The sequence below is a fragment of the Carya illinoinensis genome, chromosome 13 (assembly GCF_018687715.1).
Source record: "Carya illinoinensis cultivar Pawnee chromosome 13, C.illinoinensisPawnee_v1, whole genome shotgun sequence".
Taxonomy (NCBI): Eukaryota; Viridiplantae; Streptophyta; class Magnoliopsida; order Fagales; family Juglandaceae; genus Carya; species Carya illinoinensis.
The window spans coordinates 21746131-21763733 of record NC_056764.1 but is presented as its reverse complement, the minus strand read 5'-3'; the positions used below and the strand labels follow the sequence as shown (position 1 = coordinate 21763733).

The 17603-nt window shown below is 34.5% G+C and overlaps 2 protein-coding genes and 1 pseudogene across 4 annotated transcripts; 1 reads left to right on the top strand and 2 right to left on the bottom strand.

Annotated features, from left to right (window-relative positions):
* Positions 1-5951: 5951 nt before the first annotated feature.
* Positions 5952-8534, bottom strand: LOC122291043 (annotated as a pseudogene).
* LOC122290846 lies at positions 8432-11218 on the top strand. Of its 2 annotated transcripts, XM_043098514.1 has the most exons (5): positions 8432-8548; positions 9006-9215; positions 9332-9424; positions 9514-9609; positions 10947-11218. In XM_043098514.1, exons 2-5 carry the CDS (start codon positions 9057-9059, stop codon positions 10995-10997), a joined length of 399 nt encoding a protein of 132 aa, XP_042954448.1. In that variant the 5' UTR covers positions 8432-8548; positions 9006-9056; the 3' UTR covers positions 10998-11218. The 2 variants fall into 2 exon arrangements, with proteins under 2 accessions (XP_042954448.1, XP_042954449.1); XM_043098515.1 differs by lacking the exon at positions 9514-9609.
* Positions 11219-13301: 2083 nt separating this feature from the next.
* On the bottom strand, positions 13302-15422 carry LOC122290845. 2 transcript variants are annotated; one of them, XM_043098512.1, is made up of 2 exons: positions 15220-15422; positions 13302-14981 (listed from the first exon to the last, which is right to left on the bottom strand). In XM_043098512.1, exons 1-2 carry the CDS (start codon positions 15343-15345, stop codon positions 13410-13412), a joined length of 1698 nt encoding a protein of 565 aa, XP_042954446.1. In that variant the 5' UTR covers positions 15346-15422; the 3' UTR covers positions 13302-13409. The 2 variants fall into 2 exon arrangements, with proteins under 2 accessions (XP_042954446.1, XP_042954447.1); XM_043098513.1 differs by having other exon boundaries at positions 13302-14971.
* Positions 15423-17603: the final 2181 nt, after the last annotated feature.

The window sequence follows — 17603 nt, the reverse complement described above, 5'->3', positions numbered from 1 at the left end:
TTGCAGGCCTTTAATGCACTCAAGGAGAAACTAATTTTAGCACCAATTGTGATTGTGCCTGATTGGAGTCAACCTTTTGAAGTTATGTGCGATGCAAGTGACTTTGCAATTGGAGCAGTATTGGGGCAAAGACGAGACAAGCTGTTTAGAGCCATCTATTATGCAAGCCAGACATTGAATGAAGCTCAGTTAAATTATAAAACAACTGAGAAGGAGATGCTTGCTGTGGTGTTTGCTTGTGATAAATTTCGGTCTTACCTCATTGGTACAAAGGTGATAGTGTTCACTGATCATGCAGCACTTCTCTATTTGTTTGGCAAGAAGGATGCTAAGCCTAGGCTAATTTGTTGGATCCTCCTTTTTCAAGAATTTGATTTGGAGATTCGAGATAAGAAAGGAAGTGAAAATTTAGTGGCTGACCATCTCTCTCGGTTAGAGCAAGAGGAAGAAAGACCAAATTCAGTGGTCCAAGAGGCATTTCCTGATGAGCAGTTGTTTGCATGTGAGATCAAGCTTCCGTGGTATGCTGATATTGTTAACTACCTAGCTTGTAAAATTTTACCATCTGATCTTACTTACCATCAACGCAAGAAGTTTTTGCATGATGTGAATTATTATCTTTGGGATAAGCTTTTGTTGTTCAAAAAATGCCCAGATCAAATCATTCGAAGATGTGTGCCAGAAGAAGAGATGCAAGACATCCTCCATCATTGCCATTCCTCATCATATGGAGGACACTTTGGAGCCACCCGTACAGCAGCTAAGGTACTTCAAAGTGGATTCTTTTGGCCTTCTATTTTTAGTGATAGTTACACTTTGGTGAAAACTTGTGACCGGTGCCAACGTATGGAGAATATTTCAAAGCGTCATGAGTCACTACTGAAAGGTATTTTAGAAGTTAAGTTGTTTGATATTTGGGGAATAGATTTTATGGGGTCTTTTCCTCCTTCTTTTGGTTTTGCTTATAATCTTATTAGCGGTTGACTATGTGTCAAAATGTGTGGAAGCAATTGCTACAACAACAAATGATGCAAAGGTAGTGCTCAAATTTCTGCACAAGAATATATTCACAAGATTTGGCACTCCACGAGCTATTATTAGTGATGAAGGGACTTACTTTTGCAACAAGTTGTTTGATAATCTTCTTTCTAAATATGGTGTAAAGCACAAGATAGTACTTGCTTACCATCCTCAAACAAATGGCCAAGCTGAAATTTCAAATAGAGAAATCAAGAACATCCTTGAAAAGACGGTCAAAACCAATAGAAAGGATTGGGCGAAGAAGCTTGATGATGCTTTGTGGGCATACCGTACAACCTTTAAAACACCTATCGGGATGTCTCCATACCGATTAGTGTTTGGAAAGGCATGTCATCTTCCTGTGGAGTTGGAGCATAGAGCTTATTGGGCTGTAACAAAGTTTAACTTTGATTTGAAGGCAGCAGGTGAAAAGCGACTTCTTCAATTGAATGAGATGGAAGAGTTTCGGAATGATGCATATGAAAAAGCAAATATCTATAAAGAAAGGACGAAGAAGTGGCATGACAAACAGATTCTTAGACAAGAGTTTACACCAGGACAATAAGTTTTACTCTTCAATTCACGACTCAAACTCTTCCCAGGAAAGTTAAAATCAAGATGGACATGTCCTTATACAATTCATGAAGTTTTCTCTTTTGGAGCAGTAGATTTGAAGGACAAGACAGAGAATATTTTTCAGAGTTAATGGTCAGAGATTGAAGTACTACTATGGAGAACAAGTGGAGAGGAACTATGCATTTATTCCTCTTGGAGGTCCTAATTGATGAAAGTTGAAAAGTCTGGCTGTAGACTTTAAAACAAGCGCTTATGGGAGGCAACCCATAGATCTATCTTTCATTCTTTCATTTATTTTATTATCTTTATTTATTTAGTTTTAATAATTTGGTTTTTGATGCAGGTTTATTTAGCATGAATAAAGAGCTGAAAAATTTTAAACTAAAGAAGATTCATCATGAAACCAGGGAAGTTCCTTTTATTTCTTCAATCCTTTGTATTTTTGCATTACAATGAGGACATTGTTTAATTTAAGTTTGGGGGTGTAAACTCCTATAGTCATTTGATCCTCTTGTTTTCTAAGTCTTGGGTTGTTGATGGGTTGTCTGATTCTCTTATCAAGCATGCATTGGAGTAAGATTTAATTCTCTATGACTTTGAAATTTGTGATTGAAGATGGTTTTGAGAAAAATTTTCAAAAATTTCTTTTATGTCAAGTGGAGTTTTGTTGGTACTTTGGTTTAAATCTTTGACCTTGAACATAATTGAGCACATAGTCGTTTTTCTCTTATTCCATTTTGCTTATGAAGAGAAGAAGTTGAATTAATTGAAAAAGGGAAGTTCGATTTTGCTTTGCTCTAGAATCCGTTGATGGGTCCTTGAGGCGAAATCCTAGTTGAGACCAAATATTAGAGAAATGATCTAGGCATTTCTTTGGCATAACCAAAAAGCTTTCCCAGCCGTCCTAAATATCATGCCATCATTACATGGTGTGTTTCCATAGTCAACCCCCTTGAGCCTTCGTTAGCCTTTATTTATTCTTTGAACTACATAAACCATGCTCGCTTTAAGCCTGAAAAACAATAAATCTACCTTTGATAGTTTGAGAAAATACTTTGGTGGAGAGTTACATTTAAAAGAGAAAATTTGTTTCATGATGAAATGTATTATGTTTGCTCTATCTGTTTGATCGAAGAAGAAGAAGAAGAAGAAAGAAGAAGAAAGATAGTAAAAAAAATAAAAAATAAAATAAAAAAAAAACAAAAGAAAAAGAAGTCACTAAGCGGAATATGTATCACTTCAGATTTTGTTAAATGAATTGTTGGTATTGCTTCAGTGATTACAGCAACAATAATTCCACAAGTATGAGCATATTTCCAAGAAAGAGCTATGATTTGAATCATGTGGATATCTCTTTTAGTGTTCTTTTCACTAAGTATTTTTCTAGTTTCCTTTGATTTTCCATATCCAGTTCTTTCTTAACCCTCACCCTGTGGCCTATCATTACAACCTTATTAAAGACCTTTTGATCTCTGATTCTGGTGTTGACTACATTAGTGGAAATGATTTCTGAAAACTGGACTTATTGGGTTAAGTTTTGAGAGAATTCTTCTGATTTTAGTTGTTCTACTTTTATCTGAGTTTACAGGTGGTTTGAGATTAAATTGACTATATCACACACACACTCAAGGTCTTAGCTTTAGGTTGAAGTAAACGCTTCACTCTTGCTTGACAAATTACAAAATTTTTGATTGATTTTCTTACTATCTTTGATGTTAAAAGAGTAAGATACTAGTGATGAAATCTAAATTCATAAAAGTTTGGTGAGTGATGATACTTCTCTTTGGGGTCGAGTTGATATTGCCTAAACTATAAATTTGCTTTTTTTTTTTTTTTTTTTTTTTTTTAGGACAAACAAAGTTGTAAGTTTGGGGGTATTTGATGACTTGCAAAATTTCGTATTCCAGATTTTACAAGATCGCTCGAGCGGAGGCTTTTGGCCGCTCGAGCGAATTCAGGCAGATTCAAATGCTCGACTGCCGCTCGATAGTGAGCTCGAGCGGGTTGCTGGAAAACAAAGATCGCTCGAGCTGAGACATTGGCCGCTCGAGCGAAATCAGGCAGAGTCGAACGCTTGATGTGCGCTCGATAAGACGCTCGAACGAAATTAGGCAGAGTCGAACGCTTGATGTGCGCTCGACACCCCGCTTGAGCGAACATTGTATTTTGATAGATCTAGGGTCTTCCACCATCACACCATATAAAAGTGATTTTTCACTCTATGGCCGTACCTTTTGACTGAAGAACAATTTTTGGAATAGAAAAAACACAGTTAGAAGGATTCAATTCATCTGTTTTGGAGAGGGAATTCCATATATTGCACGTACATTGGAATCATGCACAGGCACAGATGAGAGAAAAGCATTGAATCAATTCCTTGAGTTTTTGAAGATGAGTTGCGACTACGAGGAGTATTTTTCAGCATTTATTTTCTTCCAATATTCTCAGAACAATTATGGTGAATTCGTTTATGTTGAATTCCATTTCTAGGATGAGCTAAATTTTATTTATTCTATGAAAACGATGTAACCCAGTTCCGAACTATGTTTGATTGTCTATGCTAATTTAAGGCAATTCTCTCTTTATTTATCTAATTTATTCTGAGTTTATTACTTCTAATTAACTGGCCATTGATTAGATGATATTTAATCTTGTGATTTGCTATCGAAAGATGGAATCATAGGGTAGATCTTGAATATTTCAGTATAGGTGAGTATAGAGATTGAAAGACTTGTATGAACATATGTAGTAATTAAATCATTGGTCTTATTGCTTTCTTTCTTTATTAATTTACATATTCTTGTGTGAATTGATGAACAAGAATAATTTTCAATTGACTATCGAAAGATGCTGTTGGATGAATTAGAGATTTGCTAATGAACAAAAAGAATTAAATTAAATTAGCTGGATGAGGAAAGCATAGTGAAGAATTAGGTGAAATCAATTTTCTAGAAGTTTTCTTTCCCATTAATTTGATTTTCGAACTTCAGTTTTATTTTCTTTGCATATTTCTCTTTGAGTTGATCTTAGTTTAATTTGCAACTACAAAAATCTTAGTGATTCCTTTAGATAAAATCGAGATTAGTATAATTTTGGTATTTGGCAAAAGTAAGGTAACAATCCCTGAGAACGATACTCTTCTTATCACTTTATTATAGAACTACGATACTGTGCACTTGCAGTTTTGCACCGGTCAACTGGTATGTCAAGTAGCCTATTTTATTTATAGCTATGATGGTAGGCTCTATCTGCATCTGCTGACAACAATTTTTCTTTCTTAAAATCTACATAATGGTATGAAGTAAGGGTAAGCACCGACCTAGTTGGAGTCAGAATCTCCTAAGTTTGACTTCGATTCTAACTTTGTCGATGTTTGAATCCAAACTAAGACTTTGACTATGACCTATATAAACTTGAATTCAACTCCAACTCTGACTTGTCGAAGTGGAGTCAGATTTGAGATTTTTTGGACTCTTTCCTTAACTTCATATGTAACATATTTTGAATTTTTTGTGAGCTTTCAAATTTCAAGTTTACTAAAATTATAACCAAAATTCTATGAACAAGATCAACAAGATGTCCCTCTTAATGGTCATTCCATGTCGGTATTTATAGTAAATATTTATTTATATAAAAGTAGTAATAGTAAATATAATAAGAGCCAGCAATAAAGTCAAAAAAAAAAAAAAATCACAAGTTTAAAATTCAGCTACTGCCATGCATGATAACATATAAGTTGCTAGTGTCTAACTTACTTAAAACTTATTTCTATACTGGATTTTATTCTAATTGCAAGTTATTATAATTTAATAAATTACTATTATGTATTATTAACTTACTATACTAGACTTGTTTAAATACTAGTGTCCAATTTATTTCTATACTTATGTATGATAGTAATACTATGATGTTTACATATACTAAATTATTATAAGTCTATTTATATTATAGTATAAGTATATTATTTTATAATAATTATATTATTGAATTTAACTATATAAGTTATAGTTATATAACTATATATAACTATACTAGTATGTACGATCAATATATAAATAAAAAATTATTTTTATAATATATGTACAATATCAAAATTGGAGTTGATAGGCAAAGTCAGAGTTGAAATTGAAGTATAAAGTCGAATCGGATCATAGTCAATTTAGAGACACCTCCAACTTCAACTCTAACTGAGAAACTAAAAAGAAAAAATTTGACTCTAATTCTATTTTATTGGAAATGCAACGAAATCGATTTAGAGTTGAATTTTCAAATTTTTTATCCACCCTAGTATAAAGAAATTAGCGTGGAGCAACAAATGAGTATTTCAGAAGAACTAATTCACATATTATACAGTAATAACTTAGCCACGACTTCTTATGTTAAATATATAAATATATATACACATTTATCAAACTTCATCTTGGGTCCAGTTGTTCTTCATGTTGGGACCCGTAGGACCCTCCTCACCTAAGACTTCATTCGGTAGGCCTCTGACAAATCAATTGAAAGCCGATTTGAATGGCCCAGGCAATGCTTTTTCCACCTTCCTAATCTCATCCGCAACATCATAGCTAATTTTCGGACCCCATTTCCTACAATACTTGAGCCAAGTTGGCTTAATAATAGCTGACCCCAAATATTCAGCTGCCACTACTGAGTAGCTCTGACCAGTATCCAACATCATCTTGCTCTTCCCCGTATCATTCCTTATTCCTATTCCCCCACTTCCTTGCAAAACAAGTCATGCCTTCGCATACAAAGCACGCCCATGCAAAGATGTGTAGGCCACAATTTTATTACCATTTTGAAACTCAAGCTCAAAAGCTTCCAGCCATGTCCCTCCACTGTGTTCTGAGAAGTATACCCTTTGTAGCTCCCCATTGAAATTGCTTACTCTTAGGGTCACATTCTCCCAATCACAACATGTTCGGCTATCTTCCCCAATGACACATTGACGATCCTAACCTTAGCCTTGGCAGGCCCATTAAATGGATAGAACATCCATATAGCTAAGTCAGTGAAACTTGCACCTAGCATGGGTTTTACGTGTACATAAACCTGGAAGTTCCCTAGATCTCCTTTCTTGACTCTCACTTTGGCCCCTACATCCACAAGCAACTCCAACCAGTAGGCACCATCGTTTGAACCACCTTGGTAAAGGTTCGAGCCGTTGGGTTCAATTGGACCAAGATTTGACTCTTCCCCCTTGCTATACAACATTGCCCCATTCACAAAAAACCATCTCACTGAAGAAGGAAGGAACTCTTCATCTGGATGGAAATACACCCATGGAGAGTAGACTCGCATTAATGCATCAATTTGCATTAGATTAGGCATAGAAGAAAGATTGGACTTGGCATTCTTCAAGCAAGCTATAGACAATGGAGAGGCTGTCCCACCAAGTTGGGCCACAAAAGTACCCACAGAGACAACAAGAGCATTGACCCCCCTAATGCTGGGTCTTACATCGTACACATTGAACCCATTGGCATTGCTGGCCTTATCTGGACCCCAAATCCACGAGTTAGCCTCGCACTGGTCAGTGAGGTCAGCACGAATGCATTTGATTTTATCTAGGAATGCCTTTTGAGGAGAGTTTGTGACCACGTGGCCTATGGCTTTGTAACCCTCGGGGGGAATTGGCAGCCACACATAGTCGTTGGCAGAGGAAATTGATCTCAGAAGACTCACTGCTCCAAATAAGAGTATAATCAAGTGGCTTCCTTAAATCTCCACTTGAGCCATCATCTTTCCCTACAAGAACCCATCCAAAGAAGGGCTTGTTATTGTGTTGACTGTAGCAACCTAGCATAGAGAAACCATCTGGTATTCGCGATGGTTCAAAAAACGTAGCCCCGAGGTTGTCTGGACCACCTTCATGGGTTGCCCAAACTTTGTCCAAGGTTGATATTTGACACACATGTAGTTCTCCTCCCAGATCCATAATTCCAGTTGCAAATCCTTGCCCTATAGCAAGCTAAAACTTTAACCAATATTAAAACCATGACAAATTATTTCACAATGAAGATCTCCTAGCTGCAGGTCATTTATCTACTATAGAAACTACATGTCGTCTTGCATTAAATCATAAGTCTGGGCATGGATGATACCGTACATATTTCATGTATTTCATTTCTCGAATGTTCTTTTGATTATTTCATTTCTCCAACACTTTATTTATAAAGCTCTTACGTATGGCAGAGGAAAACCTTATACACTAGAAAATCAAAACCACACAATAAAATGAAACCCAACAAAGCAACATCAAAACCTAACAAGCTTACGAAAAACTACAATCTAACATGTGGTAGGCCAGCCTTATCCAACTGAAGTATACCTCTCAATTTACATTGCAAAGAAACAAAATCAACAAAAGTATTATTGTGACTTCCTCTCCCCTACGAGCAATGAAATCCACCACATTATTCCCTTCCCGAAATTGATGTTGAATGGAGAAGTGCATATCCCGCAATAAGACCAAGAGTTCATCCCAATAATAGATTATACTTTGGGTAAATTTGGGTGATATGTTGAAGTTTGGACATTATTAGATACTTGTATTTGTATAGTGCATACAGATATAAGTATATTTATATATACTTATAAATGGATTTTTTTGTCACTTGGATAGATCACACTCTTGTGCTAATTTGTAATTGGCAACACAGATAGTTCATAATAATTTGTCCATTATTTGTATCTAAAATCAAATTTGGGTTGTGGTTGGTTATGTAATCGTGCAGTAGCCTATGAGAGGAACCAAGAATTCACAAGGTGGTTAATCGTGCATCAGCTTGTGGTAGAGGAAAAGAAACACAGCCTTGAGCAAGCATTCTAAGAGACGAAACAGTCTCATTCTCAGATGCCTCCACTCAAGGACCAAGTGAGATCCCTGAGGAGGTGACAATTCCAGCTAATGAGGCTTCACAATCTAACATTGATATACTTGCAGGTATAGTTTGCATTAGATTTGTATTGGTTTGTTCCTAGTAATTAATATTAATGTCAAAGAGTAGTTACTATCCATGTGTTACGTATCTGTCATTAATTGTGTGGTCTTCTTCTCTAGCTCCACTTGAAAAAAAAAAAAAAAAAAAACGCAGAAGGGGGACCAGCTAGATGCATAGAATTTGACCGCATTTGCAAATTTGGCAAAATAGCAGTAGAAATTAATGAATGCCAAAGAGGAGTATCATGTCAGAATGCAACGATGTTTTCAACACGTGTGACTTGGATTGTCATGTTTTATGCAGACATGTGACATGCAAGCTGAAGTCATATTGATAAACAAAACAAGGAAGAGCTAGCGAATCATGTCTTGATTTTTTTTTTTTTTGCCAAATAATGCAAAAACACCTTGAATCCAAGTGTATTTATATTACTCATATAATCTATTTATGTCAACATAGGCTAATTTTGTATTGGATTGGACCCAAAGCAATCATTGAGAGACAGTAGCAATGACACTTGCACAAAAATATAATAATTTTTACTACCTATTGCACTGCAAGTATTGGGAGTATGATACACAGGAAGCTGCAGTTTCTAGAGAGACAAAATTGGTGGACAAAGCTGTTTGGATATGTTTGTGTGAGAGATGGGGGAGTGAAGAATTTAAGGTAAAAACTTTCCTAAAGACTATTTTTTTGGAGTTTATTAGCTGGTTTGTATTAGTTATTAAAGGTTTTTATCATTTCATACAATAATAATATTCAACAACTTGTTTAAATTGTAGAACATATCAAGGCAGAACAAACATAATAAGTCCAATCAAAGGGTAATTCACACAGTTGGCAGGAAGTCTTTTGTTAGGCAAATGGAGGAAAAGGTAAAAGCAAAAATACCATGCTTCATCCTTTGTATAATTTCTTTGTCATATACAAGAATGTACTAACAAGGCTTGTCAATTCATTAAAGTGGGAACAAGTTCCAAATTATGTTGCTTTTTATAAAGAGGTGCATTGGTCTACAAAGAAGCGAAGATTAGTCACTCAAGCTGCTCAACGGAATTACGTGAGTTTCTCGATAGTTTTGGACCGATTACTTTTGGATTAATATATAGAGATTCCTCCATTTTAATGCCTAAAACTAATATGCTTATATTGTAATATAGAATTTGATGGTTGAGAGGTTAAATGAGATGGAACCAAAAGATGTGGTGGAGGAGAATGCAAAAGCTATGTTCAAGGAGGTGTTGGTATCTTGATCAAGTTATCCTAGAGGTTTAGGCCACTTAGTTATACCTAAACCATCTATAGCCTTGCTGTCCGATAGAGAGTTTCAACAAATCAGGGGAGAGAATGAGAAGAACAAAGCTGAGGCGGAGGGCTATAAGAGCAAACATGAGTCATTTATGAGTGATCTCAAAAAAATGGAAGTTTATTTTGATGAATATGACAAGCTCAATGACGGTGTTACAGAATTGGAGTCACACAGAGAGTCTCAACAGGAGACTCTAAGGGATGCGTAGCCATCCTCCAATATGTAGGTTGGAGACTTTTTTGAATTTTTTAATAATTTTTTAACTTGGTTGGAGTAGGCTTGAAAATCTGGGTGGCATCTTTTTGTTTAGCTTGTTAGGGTTAGTGTTTTGTGGGGATTTGGTTGGAAGTAGGAAATTATGCCAGGACAAATATTTAAGTGAAGAGCATGTATCCTTTTTATAGTAGGCCCATGGAAAGATAGGATTTATAATAGCGAAGTGGCATACAAAGCATGGTACATGTATGATATTAGACCTAATGCTCTCGGTTTTGTAATGTCTTCCCCTCTAAATTGCACAATGGTATTTTATTTGCATGTTCTAGATTAGAAAATGTTAGAACACTCCATGATCTTTATAGATTAACTGGCTTGTAGTTAAAAAAATCAAGTTCATAACTTTTACAGAGAACGTATATTGAATGATGGTCACTCAATACTAAAATGATAAGGTGACAGTGGCTTGACTATGTATATGTGCTATTCAATTTAGAGTGCTAATGAGATTGTTTGTAACATATGAACTTTCCACAAACTCTAGGAAGAGTGTCGTAAGTCAGTTTAATATGCAAGCAATTATAAAATAGGTTGGTGAAGTTACAATATGCACTCAAGTTGGCATATAATTTTTTTCATAAGCACACACTATGCACAATAGGATGGTGATTTTCCAAATTAGACCTCTATTTTCAAGTTACATTACTATCAAAGAGTTGAAGTTTATTTGTTGGGCTATCTTTAGGTATCAGGACATGGTTAATGGTGAAAACTTAGATACAAGTATAAAATATGGAGTGGTTGTGATAGTAGAATTGGGGAACAGTGGTACATGTACACCGATATTTGACAATCTTTTTCTAATATTGCAGCTATCAATTATATGGACAAAGGATCCAATCAGGTGGAATTCGAGTGCCTAAGCAAAACAAACAAGCAAGAATCCAAGCCTCCATGCATGCAGTTTAGGAAGAAGATCTTCATTAAAGGATATAGAATGAACTCCCCAACCTTGTATAAAACGCATGATAGGGCTTTAAGTTAATACATGCATACTATTTTGTGTAGTCTACTCCAATGCAAGTTTTATGTAAACATGTGCATGTTGGTAACATGCAATGAAAAGATGTGGCATTTGAATATATTCATGCATGTTGGTATATCAAGCTCTGTATTTTATTTTGTATTGGGTATCCATTTGGATTTATGCTCCTCATTTTATCTGGTTAAAACTACATTGGCATTACTATTTGAAGTACACGGTCATATTCATATTTATAATATTTGACAAGTGTGATAATTAAGTAATAGTGTTTGTTTTGGGTATAAAATCTACTTTTATACCTATTAACATTAACCTATTATGCATTAATGTGGAAATCTAAATTTAAAACTAAATTAATTGGCTCAAACCAATTACAACTGCACCCATTTTAATTGTTGTAAGCCATGGCAATTGAAAAAACATAATAATTTAATATGCATTAATGTGCATTTCCATAGGACCTAAATATGCCAAAACTATCTCATTTGGATAGATAGATACCATTAGAAAAACATAAAAACAAATTTGGCATACATATTTTGGACAGACATTTAATACAGGAAATACTTTTCCTGCTAGATGATTTCGCCAGAAATACACCCTTTTGATGAGAGTAAATAACAGGAAATACATTTTTCTTGCTGTACCGCATCATTAGAAATACATATATTTGGTGGGAGGAGTCATCAAAAAATGTTTTCTCTAGCTAGCAAATCACCTCCTAGGCCACAGACTTCTAGTGACATTCATACTTTAGCTGATAATTCAGTCTTACTAGAAAAAAAAATATTTTGGATAGAAGTTATGATCGCAAGAAAATGTAGCATGTTGGGCCTATCATTTTTGGCGAGTTGGCTATGACATTAAAATGCCAGAAACCTATGCTTTTGGCATGAAATGTGGGTAATTTGGATAGACATGGTCATGGGAAAAGCCACTTTCTGTTGTATTGGGTGCAAGTGAATGTTAGTCAGAGTCAAGCGAACTTTATACCAGTATATATCATTTAATAATCAAGTATAATTCTTTGTTTGCAAGTTTCCTATTTAATAGTCGAATTTGAGTTTAATCAAGTCCAATTCAAACGATCTATCAAGTAGTCTAGTTTATTTATAGCTATGATGGTAGGCTCTATCTGCACCTGCAGACAACATTTTTTCTTTCTTGAAATCTATGTAATGGTATGAAGTAAGGGTGAGCACCGACCTAGTTGGAGTAGGAATCCCCTAAATCCGACCAAAGTCGGAGTTCAAATAGAAACTACGACTTTGACTACAACCTGTATAAATTTCAATTCAACTCCAAGTCGGACTAGATTCAGATTTGAGATTTTTTGGGCTCTTTTCTTAACTTCATATGTAGCATATTTTTAAACAAGGTTTTTTTTGTGAGCTTTTAAATTTCAAGTTTACTAAAATTATAACCAAAATTCTGTGAACAAGATCAACAAGACGTCCCTCTTAATGGTCATTCCATGTCATTATTTATAGTAAATATTTATTTATAAAAAAAGTAGTATCAGTAAATATAATAGGAGCAAGCAATAAAGTAAAAAAAATCGCAAGTTTAAAATTTAGCTACTGCCATGCATGCCATATTAGTTGTTAGTGTCTAACTTACTTATAACTTATTTCTATACTAAACTTATTTCTAATTTCTAATTACATGTTATTATTCTGTAGTAAATTAATATTATGTATTATTAACTTACTACACTAGACTTGTTTTAAATACTAGTGTCTAACTTATTTCTATACTTGGATTATGTACGATAGTCATAATATGATATTTACATTTACAAAACTATTATAAGTCTATTTATATTATAGTATAAGTATATTATTTTATAATAATTAGCTCATACTAATATATTATTGAAATTAACTATAGTTATATAACTGTATATAACTATGCTAGTATATGTGATCAATATATAAATAAAAACATATTTTTATAATATATATACAATATTAGAGTTAGAGTCGGTAGACAAATTCAGAGTCAGAGGTGAAGCATAAAGTCGGATTGGTTCAGACTCAGTCCAGAGACACCTCCGACTTCAACTCTACTTGAGAAACTAAAAAGAAAAAATCCGACTCTAATTCTATATTATCGAAAAATGAGCAGAGTCAATTTAGAATCAAATTTTCCAATTTTTTATCAGCCCTAGTATAAAAAGAAATTAGCATGGAGCAACAAATGAGTATTTTAGAACTTCACATATATATTACATCGTAATAACTTAGCCACAACTTCATATGTTAAATATATAAATATATATACACATTTATCAAACTTCATCTTGGGTCCAGTTGTTCTTCATGTTGGGACCCGTAGGACCCTCCTCACCTAAGACTTCATTTGGTAGGCATCTGACAAATCGATTGAAAGCCGATTTTAATGGCCCAGGCAATGCTCTTTCCACCTTTCTAATCTCATCCGCAATGTCATAGCTAATTTTCGGACCCCATTTCCTACAATACTTGAGCCAAGCTGGCTCAATAATAGCTGACCCCAAATACTCAGCAGCCACTACTGCATAGCTTCCACCAGTATCCATCATCATCTTGCTCTTACCCATGTCATTCCTTATTCCTATTGCCCCACTTCCTTGCAAAACAAGTCCTGCCTTCGGATACAAAGCGTGCCCTTGCAAAGATGCGTAGGCCACAATTTTATTACCATCTTGAAACTCAAGCTCATAAGCTTCCACCCATGTCCCTCCACTGTGTTCCGAGAAGTATACCCTTTGTAGCTCCCCATTGAAATTGCTTACTCTTAGGGTCACATGCTCCCAATCACCAACATGTTTACCAATCTTCCCCAGTGACACATGATTGACGATCCCAACCTTAGCCTTGGCAGACCCATTAAATGGATAGAACATCCATATAGCTAAGTCAGTGAAACTTGCACCCAGCATGGGTTTCACGTGTACATAAACCTGGGAGCTCCCTAGATCTCCTTTCTTGACTCTCTCTTTGGCGCCTGCATCCACAGGCAAGTCCAACCAGTAGGCACCATCGTTTGAACCACCTTGGGGAAGGTTCGAGCCATTGGGTTCAATTGGAACAGGTTTTGACTCTTCCCCCCTACTATACAACAATGCCCCATTCTCAAAAAACCATCTCACTGAAGAAGGAAGGAACTCTTCATCTGGATGGAAATACACCCATGGAGAGTAGGCTCGCATTAATGCATCAATCTGCATTAGATTAGGCATAGAAGAAAGATTGGACTTGGCATTCTTCAAACAAGCAATAGACAAAGGACAGGCAGTCCCACCAAGTTGGACCACAAAAGTACCCACAGAGACAGCAAGAGCATTGACCCCCCTAATGCTGGGTCTTACATCGTACACATTGAACCCATTGGCATTGTTGGCCTTACCTGGACCCCAAATCCACGAGTCAGCCTCGCACTGGTCGGTGAGGTCAGCTCGAACGCATCTGATTTTATCTAGGAATGGCTTTTGAGGAGAGTTTGTGACCACGTGGCCTATGGCCTTGTAACCCTCGGGGGGAATTGGCAGCCACACATAGCCATTGCCATCTCTCTTGATCTCAGAAGACTCACTGCTCCAAATAAGAGTATAATCAAGTGGCTTCCTTAAAGCTCCACTTGAGCCATCATCTTTCCCTACAAGAACCCATCCAAAGAAGGGCTTGTTATTGGGTTGACTGTAGCAACCTAGCATAGAGAAACCATCTGGTATTCGCGATGGTTCAAAGAACGTAGCCCCGAGGTTGTCTGGACCACCTTCATGGGTTGCCCAAACTTTGTCAAAGGTTGATATTTGACACACATGTAGCCCTCCTCCCAGATCCATAATTCCAGATGCAAATCCTTGCCCTATAGCAAGCTAAAACTTTAACCAATATTAAAACAATATCACCATGACAAATTAACGATCAATAGCAGAAGGAAGTTAGTAGGTTTGTAAATAAACAAGACTGCTCGACAGACCCTCACACTCGTATAAGTTTGTATAAATTCCTGTTTAATATTATTCTCAATAAGCATATTTGAAGTACTTGAAAGCATAAGAGCAGATCATGTTCCTAACAATTATCATGTTGATAGTTGAGAGTAGTACATACCCTTTGGCCAAACTGGTAGTGGAGAAGGAAGCCTGAACTTGGTTTCAATGGGCAGAGCCTCTGATCTCTTGTTGGATAGATTATTTGTAGTCGAAGAAGGGAGGATATGACGATTCCCCATTGCATAGTTATTCAAATAAAGGTCGAGTATAAATCAGACCACATATTTATACACTATGGGACGGATGAGTAAGAATTAGTCCACCTACATATATGAATGTTCACCTAATATAGGTGCAAATGGTCAGAATAAAGTGGATGGGAGGAAAAAGCATATTCTTTTTTTGAAATGGTTGAAAATTACGTGTGTGGACGATTTAATAAAATAATATTAATTTATCATATATTGACCCCTCTTATAAAGATTATTTTGGCCCTCCATAATATTTAATTTGATATAAAAATGAAATAAATAAAACACATCTCATATAAAATAAAATACACAATTTTTATTATAAAAAAAAAATTCTAACTATAACTAGTAATATGTATAACCTCTTTCTATTGTCTATATTGAAAGAGAAATGGTTAAGAATTTTGATTTAAATTCAATACTTGATGATTTTGTTTGTTTAAAAGAACGCAAATTACAATTTTAGACACTCTGTATTTTTTTGTTTAATATATCTGTATGAATGTCTTTATATTATTTCAATAATATATTGTTCTTCACATATCAAATATTTTTTTATTATATAAGTTGTATTAAACATATTTTTTTTATTGTAAATCTTCATATCAAATTATTATATATCGTAAAAAAAAATTGTATAAAAATAGAACAAAAAATATTTTACATATATTGTTCTAATTTTATTTGGCCCCCCTATGATAAATTTCTGGCTGTGCCACTTCTAGCAGACAAGTAAAAGGTTTGAGAAGTGTTACAGTCACAAAGAGATCCAACAAACCAACATGTTTTCGTATAATATGATGAATCAAGTTTATAATAAAAATAGTTTTACAATCTAACGTGTCATATCAAGACATGTCAATTTATACATTCATTTTTATGTGATCTCTTTGAGGCTAAAACATTTTTTTAAAACGTTTTCTTAAGATGCCATGCAACGAAATCAGTTTTGGTTGGATAGAAATGCTTCTAAGACTTGCTCAACTAACGTCACTTTTAGACCAAGTTGGGAATCATTCCATCCATTAGATTACCCCAAAAGACTAGTCATCCTATCCACACTAGTCTCTCTCAATCTCAAGATCAAACATGATCCGAGCTACCTTTCTCAACTAACATTCTCGGTACATACACATGCTTCTCAACCAACATTCTCAGTACATACACATGCGTCAAACACATGCACAACATTGCAAGTGAACGGGGATCTTTCTCGAATATCTTGTTGAGTCAAATTAAGATGAGCTTGGTGATACAAACTCAAGCATGCGAGCCCCGCCAACTCGTGAAAGGACTTTTGTCAAATCAGACCTTTTAGATTGAGAAACACTGTCATCTCATCTCATTATTACTATTTTTTCAGATTTTCATATAAAATGTAATAAATAATTCAATCTTTTCAAATCTTAAAATAACAATAATATTAAAAAATAATATCCTAACAATATTTTATTAAACTTTTAATTTTTATCTCAAACCATCTCACCTCACCATCCAAAGTAAGTCGAATTTGAGTGAGTAGTGTGTGACCAAACTTTTCTTTGATTAACTTTTCTCCGAATACAAATTGCGCTTTTAAGTTTTTCATGGAGTTAAATTATATGTTCACAAACAATATTTCTTTTAATATTCGAGTGAGTTCGAATTTTTTCATGAGCTGCTTCATTTTGATAAAATAGATTATTTTTATTGTGTTTTAGAAATGTTTAAAACAGGTGATGACAAACATATTTTAACATTCTACTAATTAATATCTTTATAAAGTTTATATATACATATATCAATGATTATATTTATAAAGATTCAAGTAACTTGATCTTTAGCATTATGAACATGATCTTCTCTAATCTCTTTAAATATTAAAAACATTGTCATTATAAATTTAGGGATAATACTATTAAAAATAAGAGTTAAACATTAAAGTAGTCCCTAATTTTAATTTTAAAACTTTTTACTACTTATAGTTTCAGATTTTATCAAATTAATCCTTCTCCATTAGTAAACTGTTAAAAGTGTCAAGGTCGACACTAATAAAATAATTTAAAGAATTAAGGACAAACATCTAAAAACAGTTTTCATTTAATAACTGAACAACTATGTTTTTCTTATGAGTTGTATTTTTATTTAAAGAAAGTCGAGATTGAAAAAAAATTTTAGAAGTTATGTATTTAAATTCAAACTAAAGTCTGAAAACTCATTTAAATATTTTTAAAATTTTAAATTATAACACGTGTCAAAGTTTTAGTGGTCT